Source organism: Mytilus trossulus, chromosome 8 (assembly GCF_036588685.1).
Source record: "Mytilus trossulus isolate FHL-02 chromosome 8, PNRI_Mtr1.1.1.hap1, whole genome shotgun sequence".
Taxonomy (NCBI): Eukaryota; Metazoa; Mollusca; class Bivalvia; order Mytilida; family Mytilidae; genus Mytilus; species Mytilus trossulus.
The window spans coordinates 47,069,913-47,082,401 of record NC_086380.1 but is presented as its reverse complement, the minus strand read 5'-3'; the positions used below and the strand labels follow the sequence as shown (position 1 = coordinate 47,082,401).

At 31.4% G+C, this 12,489-nt stretch overlaps 1 protein-coding gene across 7 annotated transcripts in view; it reads right to left on the bottom strand.

Annotated features, from left to right (window-relative positions):
* Positions 1-12,489, bottom strand: part of LOC134681043 (DNA replication ATP-dependent helicase/nuclease DNA2-like) — a 194,399-nt gene that overhangs the window by 14,177 nt on the left and 167,733 nt on the right. For all 7 annotated transcript variants that reach the window (XM_063540428.1, XM_063540430.1, XM_063540433.1 and 4 more), the window contains 3 exons: positions 7,837-7,965; positions 5,976-6,169; positions 1,155-1,241 (listed from right to left, as the gene is read on the bottom strand). In XM_063540428.1, coding sequence (XP_063396498.1) covers positions 1,155-1,241; positions 5,976-6,169; positions 7,837-7,965 — 410 coding nt within the window. The remainder of the gene's footprint in view (positions 1-1,154; positions 1,242-5,975; positions 6,170-7,836; positions 7,966-12,489) is intronic.

Sequence of the window (12,489 nt, the reverse complement as noted above, 5' to 3'; positions counted from 1 at the left end):
CATGGGAACATAAATCACACAGCCCCTATGCACCTGAATGATGTTTACTAAAACCAAAGTTTTTGATGGATATGCATCAAACTCGAAAGTTGTCCATTGATTTTTATTACTTTTGTTTATGAGACTTCACACCAACAATACATTAACAAATTTGTTAGGGTTCTGGGAAACCCAGAGTCCTGCCTACTTTTGCTATTAGTCTCAGGCTAAAAAACAAATATGGGGAAAAAATTATAAAAAAATTCCTTTAATACTATCTTTTGAATGTAAGAAGCTCTGTTCAATTTTGGTAAAAATCCAGGATGATTTATGAATTTAACTGGAAGAATTAGACAATATACGTATAGTGTCTTGAAATATGAAATTTATTTGTATGAGGCTTAGAAAAGGGAAAATGTGTGGTTGTACCGAGCATTTTCCCGTTTCGTGCCGAATACAAATAAATTTCATATTTCAAGACACTATACGAATATTGTCTTTATACTGAAATCGAAAAAAAGAATTTAAAAATGAAAAAAATGTGTAACAAAATTTGTTAAAAAAATTGTTTGGAATTTCCCCCTTGGTGTTCCATTTGAGCGTAGTCCAGGCGGTAAGACATTGACAAAGTAAGGACATTAGAAAGAGAAAATGAACCTTAATTAATAACATTTGATAAACATGGTATAAAAATAACCAATTTGAAGACATAAAAGTTTAAATTCACAAAAGTTTGACCATTGTTACTTTACTTCATGGTCGTGACGTGACGTTGTTGATGAAATACAATAAGGAGGCGGGGCTTATAGGTTAATTGGGGTCATTGACGTATAAAGCTAACGTTTATACGTATAGCTTTATCTGTATAGTAAAATAGCTGATTGCAGTATAAAAACATTTATAAGTAATATACCAAAAAAGAGGAAATACATTTTTACAAAAATTCCTTCTAGATAGTAGATACAAGCTTATGTCCAAGTTTGGTACTAACTATGAGTAATATTGATGACTATACTGAGTTATATCAGTTTGCTTAAAATGCTTTACAAAATTTCCTTCTAGAAAGTAGATAATAGCTTTTGATCATAAACAAGCTTCTGTCCAAGTTTGGTAGTAGCTATGACTAGTATTGATGACTATACTGAGTTATATCAGTTTGCTTAAAAATGCTTTACCTGTTCATTCTGTATTGCAGATTTAATTCACATGTACCTCCTACACCATCTAACTTGTCAAATAAACTCAAATCCATACCTAGACCCCTACAATTAAAATATCAAACTATATAGAAGAAGAAGAATTGTTGATTATAGTGCAACCTGAATATAAAGTATAAATATTAAATACATAATATAAAATCTCAGCCAGCCAAATAGGCTAATGATGCATATATACAGCTTTTCTCATTGTTTAATTTGCAGTTTTCAAAATTTTGTGAAGAATTTATCTTTGTTTAAAATCAAGAAATACTTGCCATTGGTAAATATTAACATGTCCAATACTAGAGACAATATTCACCTAACATTCCATTGCATATAAGAAAATAACCATACTTAGAAGTGAACCCATCAAATTTTCACCACCTTTTTAGGGTCCTACTAAAAAGCACCCAGGGATAAGAAAAAGCGCCTGGGGGGAAGAAAAAAGAGCACCCAGGGTAAAGAAAGAGCGCCCAGGAAAAATATATAGATGTTGTATTGGCATGAGACATGTTTTTCAAAAATGATTTAAAAATGAAAAAGGCAAAAACAACTTTAGAGATAATTATAAATTTTATAAAATTAAAAGAGTAACACATTATTTAAGAACGATAAAAGTGACATGCATATCAGCATCAGCAAATAAAACAAGTATACTATGCATATACTATGCATGTAAAAACCAGGTGTTTGGTATACAACAAATATGCATGAATAATTCACGTTTTTGTCTGTGAAGAACATCTGAAAGTCTGCCAATTCCACATTTCATCGCCCTACTTGATATTTAAGGCATAAAACATGAAGAAATACATTTGGAAGGGGAATAAATATTTGCTTTAACCGTCAGTTTAACTTTTGTTTTCTTAGTGGCAGGCAGGTTGAAACCCATCCACCGTCAATTCAAGTGTGTTTAATAAAATACAAAACTTTGAAAAAGGTTCACCATGCAGTTGCGAATATTAGGCACTGATTTTTTTTAAATAACAAAATATACGTTTTGATCGAGGACAATATCGTTCATGATTCTTCTATTATACTTTTGTATTTATTCACTTACTTTAATCAACTTCAATTATTTTGAAATCGAAAATGTAAAAGTGCAAAAACACTATCTACACACTTTAGATGTAGCATCGTAAATATCCCCATTTATCTATTAAAAGCAATGATTTTTTTTCTCCAGGAAAACATTTATTGTTATGAAACATTATCATTTTATTCTCCTTTATTTAACTTTTTCTCGGGCGCTTTTTAGAAGACCGCCTTTTTACTGGTGTTAAAGCTTTATATTAGTAACCATGAAACCTCGAGTTTCCAAAATATTATATAGAAACATCAAATAAAATTTGTGTCCATGGGACACAGATGATGCCCCTGCTTGCATATCATATAAAGTTATAAAGGGACATAACTGAAGAAAGGTAAAAATGATGCTACTAAAATTAATTATACAGACTGACTACATACAGCAAGTTTGTATAAATTTACTGCAATGAAATGCAGGATTCATTTCATACAACTGTCAAATTCAAATCTACCCTTTTTAATATGCAACCAGAAGTGACATACTATGATCTTGTGGTATAACATCTTAAACGAAATACCCAAAGGATGATTAAGGCCAAGCTAGGTTTAATTTAGCCCAAAAGATTAAAAAAATTACAAAATATTGTGATAAATTGACTTTAAAGGGCAATATAAGGGACGACATCAAAAGTTCAATTAAGGATAAAAAAACTTAGTTCAAATAGTTTTTTCACTGACCCCCGTACCCCCCCCCCCCCCCTTAACTTAATTTGGGGAAAATTTATTGACCCATATGGATATATGTAAAAATCAATGTCGGATGCTGTTTACAGTTTATCTCCATCTATAATAATATTCAAGATAACTGAAAACTGCAAAATTTCCTTAAAATTACAAATTAAGGGGCAGCAACCAAACAATGGGATATCTGAAAATTTATGGGCAGATTCATCTTGACATAATATACTATTTTTTTTTCCCCCATATCAGATTTGCTGTAAATACTTAGGTTTCAGAGATATAAGCCAAAGTAAGAGATAGGAAATGACAGATTAAGCAATTTTTCTAATTATAAAGGAGTATAACTCAAGAGCTGTAAAAGACTTTTAAAGCAAGTTCCGCTACCAAATTTTAAACACAATCTATTTTTCGTGATAACAATCAGTGTGTAAAAGTTTTATAATATTTTATATAGCAAACCTAAAGTTGGAGAAGGGAATTGAAAAAAATTAGAAAATTTTATATTTAAAAAGGGCCACAACTCATGAAGGGTAAAAGTCATGCCTCCATATGTCCAACTTAATCTGTATTTTGTGTTAATAAGCATTGTGTATAAGTTTTATAATATTTGGTAGAGGCAAACTGAAGTTAGTGAACAGAAACTAATTTTGGGGATGTAGGGACGGACGTAGACGGGGACAGACAAAGGATCAACTAATTTTACTGTGCTGATGATACCCTCTGGTAGCCAGTCAACCAGCAGTGATATGAACTAGTGCTAGTAAATGAAATAAACACATTATAAACTATTGAATAAAAAGCTGAAAACTTGTCTTCATAAGGAGCACTCAAACTAAAATATTTGAAAGCCAGGATTTGTGTTTGCTCGATTGATTTTGATATTGACTATTTCAGTTCGGTCTGATATTTACTGCCTTCGCAATGACTGCTTTTAGAGCCAGGTTGATCAGCTGGGTACCACATCATCATTTTGCTGGTAAATGAATTGTGGTCTCAAAAATGAATTGTTTACAGGAAGCCTAGTCAGGATCAGTGTCCACAATGTATAACAGATATAGAACATGTACTAATTTAAAACTGGTTAGTCTATCAAAATGGAAAACTGTTCAATTACTCAAAACCTCCAATACAGGGTCCTCAGACATCTACCCAACATAACACTCCCCCAATCACAATGGGTTTTGGAGTGCATGCTGACTTGGACCATGTACTTTTTGTACTATGTGGCATTGAGTTAGTTTGCTGTAAACTTGCGTTTGTGTGTAGTTGAACCATACATCCAGTGTAACATCTTGTAGCTAGCAGATAACAAGGAGCTGATCAAGCACCTCCTTTCAGCTGTTAGGACTAAGATGTGTCTATGAATATAATTCAATACAACAAATAAAGTGACCTTTAAGGTAATAGTTTTTTTAGGAACATCTTAACATAGACCTATGCACCAGGAAATGAATTCAAGGTTATATGAACCCTGTCAGGTAGACATGTACAGCTTGGAATGTTCCATACACCAAATATAATCGATTTTTTTTGTTTATAATATCTAAAATATAGACCAAAACACAAAACCTAAACATTGTACAATGAACCACATCAATTTCAGATAAAACTTGCCAGTCATGTGAACCCTACCCAACAGATATGTAGACAATTCAAAGTACCACATATCAAATATACTTATCCTATAACTCGTTATAAGTGAGTATCTCACATAAAAGAGGGACGAAAGACACCAAAGGGACAGTCAAACTCGTAAATCCAAAACAAACTGACAACGCCATGGCTAAAAATGAAAAAGACAAACAGAAAAACAGTAGTACACATAACACAACATAGAAAACTAAAGAATAAACAACACGAACCCCATCAAAAACTAGGGGTGATCTCAGGTGCTCAGGTAAGCAGATCCTGCTCCACATGCGGCACCCTTCGTGTTGCTTATGTGATTACAAATCCGGTAAATAGTCTAATTCGGTAGGTCAAGTTCGTGAAAGGGAAGGGGATTGTAGTTACGACGTAAGGAACATATCCGATATCATTTGTGAAAGGGTTATTCCATAACGGTCAACCAACTCGTGATGGCGTCTGTAAAATTTACGAAGGGATGATTTCAACTTCACCATTTGGAACTCTTGGTTTAATAGCTTCCTTGTGAGCAGTAACCCTCTATCAAGAAAATCATGATAGGAAACGCAAGCACAGGAATATTGTATCAATTGGGAGATATATACCCCGTATGCAGGTGCAAACTGCTATTTCAAAGCAGTCACTGAACCATAATAATGAGGTCAAGGACAATTGACATATGACAGACGGAAACTTTTTAACATAAGGCATCTGTATACAAAATATGAACCATCCAGGTCTTTTTCTTTCTGATATATAAAGGATAATATAAATAGTTTACGCCTTTGACCTTGTTGCTGAATATTTTAAGCCTTTGACCCTGTCTCTGAGTATTCTGCCTGAAACTAAAGAGAACAAGAATGTCCAAAGTACACGGATGGATGCCCCACTGGCACTATCATTTTCCATGTTCCATGGACCGTGAAATTGGGTCAAAAGTCTAATTTGGCTTTAAAATTAGAAAGATCATATCATAAGCAGCAAGTGTACTAAGTTTCAAGTTGATTGGACTTCAGCTTCATCAAAAACTACCTTGACCAAAAACTTTAACCTAAAACTCCCATCTTTTCTATGTTCAGTTGACCGTGAAATAGGGGTAAAAAGTCTAATTTGGCTTTAAAATTAGAAAGATCATATCATAAGCAACAAGTGTACTAAGTTTCTAGTTGATTGGACTTCAGCTTCATCAAAAACTACCTTGACCAAAAACTTTAACCTGCGGACAAACGAACGGACGGACGAACGAATGAAGCCACAGACCAGAAAACATAATGCCCCTCTTCTATCGTAGGTGGGGCATAAAAACAGTGTTTCTTTATATTTATATTGCAATATGTTGTCATTCCCTTTTAAGTGGCAACACTTGCTGAAGATGTAGCTAAAGGGCTACTAGAACATTACCTAGCCTCTCTACTCTGCATTACAGGTGGCAACTGTTTAGGATCTCCAACAAGAACAAATTTGTCAGCACAAAACAGTGGGCCAAGACATGCTGGTAGTAAAACTTGGGATGCTTCATCTACTATACATACATCAAACTTTTTCTGTGTAAACACTGGATGGTTTGTACCCAAACAACTAGTCGCCACTATTCTCTACAAAAAATGAAGTAGAAAAAGACATACGGTGACCTATATTTGTTAATGTTTGTGTCATTTTGGTCTTTTGTGGATAGTTGTCTCATTGGCAATCATACCACATCTTCTTTTTTATATGCCAGAAGGCAGTCTTCATTTTTTAAGTGGAAATATGTATCTTTTGTCATTGTATTTTATGACAACCATAACATTGATCCCTATATATACAAGTAAATTGAGTGGTTGTCATTTGTTGCTGTATATCATATTAGTTTTCCGTTTATAGTTTTGTTCATTAATCAGGCCATTTAATAGTTTTTGTTTGATTCTTTTTATTTCATTTGCAATTTCAAAGCATTTCAAAGCTAATACTATGTTGTATGGGATTTTCATATTGTTGAAGGCTGTATGGTGACCTATAGTTGTTAACTTCTAAGCATTTGGTTTATGGTGGAGAGATTAAATGGCAATTATACCACATGTACATCTCATCATTTCTACAGAATAAAATTCATGATAAATTTTTTTTTATCTTGTTTTACTGATATTTTTTACTGATGGCAGTTTCTTTCAATCTTTAATAAAAAAAAATTTAAATATTAGAAGAAAATTAATTTAAATTTAGGGCAAATAATATAAATGAAATCATCATAGATACCAGGATTATTTTTTTTATTTACACCAGACGCATGTTTCATCTACAAAAGACTCATAAGTGACGTTGGAATCCCAAAATTTTTTAAAAGGCCAACAAATTTAAAAGAACCAAGTTTAAGAGCATTGAAGATCAATAGAGGATTCCAAATACAGCTATTTAAAAGTCTACTAATCATTTTGGCAAAATTTACTTATTTGTAGATAAACTCATCATAGATACCAGGACTAAATTTAGTATATACGCCAGACGCACATTTCGTCTACAAAAGACTCATCAGTGACGCTCTAATCCAAAAAAGTTAAAAAGGCCAAATAAAGTATGAAGTTGAAGAGCATTGAGAACCAAAAGTCCTAAAAGTGTTGCCAAATACAGATAAGGTAATATATGCCTGAGGTAGAAAAGCCTTAGTATTTCCAAAAATTCCAAAATTTTGTATACAGTAAATTTATAAATATAACTATATCAATGACAATTCATGTCAGCACAAAAAGTGCTGACTACTGGGCTTGTGATACCCTCGGGGAAATAAATCTCCACCAGCAGTGGCATCGACCCAGTGGTTGTAAATAAACTCATCATAGATACCAGGACTAAGCTAAGTATCTTTTCTTGCTGATCATCTTTGTTATGTAGAATGTCTATCTATCTAACTCAAATAAGGAGTAGACTTTGTAAATTTTGTCTTCCTGATCATTTTTGTTACTCAAAGTTACAAAATAATTAGTAACAGGAATGTGTCCCTAGTACACTTATGCCCCATCCCCACTATCATTTTTTATGTTCAATGGAGAAAAATCTTTAATTTGGCATTAAAATTAGAAGGATCATACCATAAGGAACATGTGTACTAAGTTTCAAGTTGATTGGACTTTAACTTCATCAAAAACTACCTCTACCAAAAACTTTAACCTAGATCTGGACGGACGAACAGACGCAGACCAGAAAACATAATGCCCATAAATGTGGCATAATAAATGTCATCATCAAGAAGCAATAAGACTGCAATGGTAACTAATGTGCAAACTACCTGTTGACTGTAGAATTGTCTGAGATCACCAACAGTTTGAAGATTCTTTGTCAGTAGATCAGCTGAAAATCTCTGTATCTGTGGGTGTATCTTACTGGTCTTCCCAAGTCTTAGGAACTCTATATTATGCTGAAGAAGTAAAAAATGCGGGAAATTATATATGTTTTTGATACAGCCCTTATAATGGCAGGGCAGGGCATCGCATGGTATTGTGTATTTCAACAAAAAAACTTATTTTGTAGATCTGAAAGTGAAACTGAAGACTATTTTGTAGTGAAAAAAATTTAATAATAAATACCAACACTATTTCACTTCAAACAGAATGTAATAATTTTTTATGTGAATGTTTATCAATTATCAAGTATAAATAAAGATCCCTCACTAGATCTTTTACACAAACAAAAGGAATCATTACATAGATATAAGGAGATGTAGTATGAGTGCCAATGAGACAAGTCTCCATCCAAATCACAATTTATTAAAGTAAAACCATTATAGGTCAAAGAACAGTCTTCAACAAGGAGCCTTGCCTTACATCAAACGGCAAGATATTAAGGGCCCCCAAAATGACTAGTATAAAACTATTCAAAAGGGAAACCAGCGGTGTAATCTATATACAAAATTTGTAAGGGTTCAGAAGTACAAAAAAGAGCTGAAAGCTCTGAGGAAAAATGATGACACTGTCTCTAATCTTGGGATATTTTTTATGCAAGTCTTGATTTTCACATACAGTAATTAGTTTAACATTGCAACATGTCTCGTTAGCATACAATTGATATTTGTGTATGTGTGTGTGTGAAGTGAAGTGAAGTGAAGATGACAACTGGCTGTTTTTTTTTTAGTACAAATGAATATAGGTCAAGACTACCCGAATGATCTACAATATCCAGTGACTACTGGCTGTTTTTTTGTACAAATAAATAGGTTAAGACTACCCGAATGATCTACAATATCCAATGACTACTGGCTGTTCTTTTGTTCTAATAAATTGGTCAAGCCTATTTGAATGATCTACAATATCCAATGACTACTGGCTGTTCTTTTGTTCTAATAAATTGGTCAAGACTATTTGAATGATCTACAATATCCAGAGACTATACTGGCTGTTCTTTTGTTCTAATAAATAAAGACTACATGTACCTGAATGATCTAAAGTATTCTAAGTAATGTGATATTTTTTTGCAATTTTTTCTAAATCAAGAATACAGACTACTTTAGTATCCTTTTCAAGCCATATGATTATAAAGAGCCTGTTGTAAGCAGGCTCTAATACCCCATATACTCATCAATTGAGTTACTAGCAGGGGTCGAAATTAGCGCTAGTCCGATAGTCCGGGACTAGTAAAATTTGCATCGGACCAGTAGATTTTGTGTACTGGGTCGGCTGACCAGTACACAAAAAAGCTTAAATTCGACCCCTAGTTACTAGTGACCTAGTTATTTCTGTAACTTGAAGTAAATTCTATTAATGTAGATTAAGACAATAGTATAATATTAGTTTACTAGTTCTATTTCAACTTGATGATTAGACAAATAGGGATTCTCCTTTGATTTTTATTTCATGTCAATCAGGTCACTTTATATGACACTTGAAACCACTTCTCTGCCGTATTGTTATTCTATAACAACTCCCAGAAAATTGACCCATATAATTGATATTCATTTTTTAACCATATATCATAGTCAGTTAGTTTTTGATTTTGCACTCCCACAACTTCTTTCAAGGCAAATGTCTGTCTCCATTTAAGTTAATGATATTGAACCATCATGCTACTAAACACAATTTCAATAGTGATAATGCTGTTATCTTGGGTCACCATATATTCAACCTTGGTGGCATTCCAGTTATTGAAATATCTGTCAGATAAGAATAATGGTCTAGACCTTTTGAATGGATCTTATAATTTAATATTGAGCCATAGTATGCAACCCCTGCACGGTATCACAAATAAACAAGCTTGATAGGATACAACGTCAGGTGGCAAAATTTATTTCCAGAGATTACTAATTAAGAGAGGACAGATACGTCTCAAAATGCTTGCCAAACTGGAACTACAAGATCTCCAGACAAGATGAACAAGGCATTGAAGCCAGAAATTAATATTCTTGTAAAAAGTAGTTGAGGGGCTGATTCCCGCTATTGAACCAGACAAATTCCTCAAGAAAGCATGTCCGAAGAGAACCATAACTGCCGAGAAATTCAAAGAATACCATGAAACAAATATTGTGGAAAAGCAAGTGAAGAATAACTCTAACTGTAAGTGTTTTGACATTCCACCAAGGAAAACACGGTGCAATATTCACTCATTCTTTGTAAAACAGTGATCATATGGAATGAATTGTAGACGACACTGAAGTGCACACATCAATCGTAATGAGCTTCAAATCTGTTCTTGTGCCCAGTCAATAAATCGGCTGCGCAGTCTCAAACCTTAGTATTAAAGCCAGTACATGTACCAGTATGGACAATTTATTCACATTTCATACAGATACAGTTACAGACTTTGCTGCTGTAACTTTGTAAACAAAGATTCATATGCACCATGTGGGTTATAATAACCTTATTACCGGGTACTAATTTCCGATTATTAAAAACTTTGTAAATCTGGATAAAGATCAGTATCAAGATGATTCTGATTATTACTTTTTTAAGTTTATAGTTGAAATGGTAAGAAAGGCTGATATTATTTATGAGAACTATTTTGTCTAGCAATTGCTGATCATTGGAGTGTAAAAAGTCCAACACCATAACAAAACTGATCTATTTATGCATACCGATTGTTTACAATTGTAAGACATGTGCAAAAGTTAAAGATCGAATAAATATGTAAAAATAACAAAGAGATAGCTCCAAATAAGTTTTTTTTTTGGTAAAAAAAAGAAAAGTATGTAAACTGGTTCTGGCCAGACTACAACATTTTGTTGGAGTGTAGCGTAATACAAGAAGATTCGAGTCAGTATGTAAAATAGTAAATATGAAACCAAGTGCGGAAGGCGGAGAAAATATTCAACTTCCGTAAGTTCTGGTCAATGGTATTGGAAACATGCTGCTGATAGCATCATTTTCCAAAAATACTATCTAATGATCATAAACAAGCTTCTGTCCAAGTTAAGTAGAAATCCAGGATATTTTAAAAGTTTTTAAAATTATATAAACTATAACCTAGAGAGTTAACTGGCAGAAAAACTAAGTTTGTTTAAAAGTAAAATTTGGATATTTAACAGGATTTTTTTTTTTACAAAATTTACTTCTGGATACTATCTTATAACAAACAAAATATTATATTGTCTTCAGCGTTGTCCACAAATATTCACTCTGTGGTTTAAGTTTTTGAAATTATAATAACTTTTTTAAAACAATCCTTGATTTCTACTAAACTCAGTCAGGGCCTAATTTTGGATTTTTGAGAGGGACAAGTGATTTCTCTTTCCATGAGAGAGTCGGGAGAAGTGGTAAATTTCTTTGAGAAGTGAAATTTCATTACCGTTCTGTTTGAATAGTTTTTTCGTGAACATCTTTAAGGGAAAATTGTGTTATTTGTGCAATAAAAAATATACTTAGTGTTTTACATTATTATGATATTGTATAAAATGTATGATTTGAAAAACCCACTGCTTATCACAAGCTGTATGGCAAGCCAAAGTGGTCAAAAAGAGCTATTTTCTAATATTAGAAAATCATTTTCTAATATTAAAAAAGAAAAAGTCTATTTATTAATATTAGAAAATGATTTTCTAATATTAGAAAATGATTTCTTAATATTAGAAAATGCTTTTTTAATATTAAAAAATCATTTCTTAATATTAGAAAATCCTTTTTTAATATTAGAAAATCATTTTCTAATATTAGAAAATCATTTTCTTATATTAGAAAATCCTTTTTTAATATTAGAAATTCATTTTCTAATATTAGAAAATCAAAAGTAATTTCTTATATTAGAAATTCATTTTCTAATATTAATAAATGATTTTTTAATATTAGAACTTCATTTTTTAATATTAGAAATTCATTTTTCAATATTAGAAAATCATTTTCTAATATTAGAAAATCATTTTCTAATATTAGAAAATCATTTTTTAATATTAGAAATTCATTTTCTAATATTAGAAAATCAAAAGTAATTTCTTATATTAGAAATTCATTTTCTAATATTAATAAATCATTTTCTAATATTAAAATATCATTTTCTAATATAAGAAAATGATTTTCTAATATTAGAAAATCATTTTTTAATATTAGAAAATCATTTTCTAATATTAAAAAATAAGGTACTTTTTAATATTAGAAAATGATTTTCTAATATTAAAAAATGGTTTTCTAATATTAAAAAACGATTTTCTAATATTAAAAAAGGATTTTCTAATATAAAAAAAGGATTTTCTAATATTAAGAAATGATTTTTTAATATTAAAAAATGATTTTCTAATATTAAAAAGTACCTTATTTTTTAATATTAGAAAATGATTTTCTAATATTAAAAAATGATTTTCTAATATTAGAAAATGATTTTCTTATATTAGAAAATGATTTTCTAATATTTGAAAATGATTTTCTAATATTAGAAAATGATTTTCTAATATTAGAAAATGATTTTTTAATATTAGAAAATCATTTTTTAATATTAGAAAATGATTTTTTAATATTAGAAAATA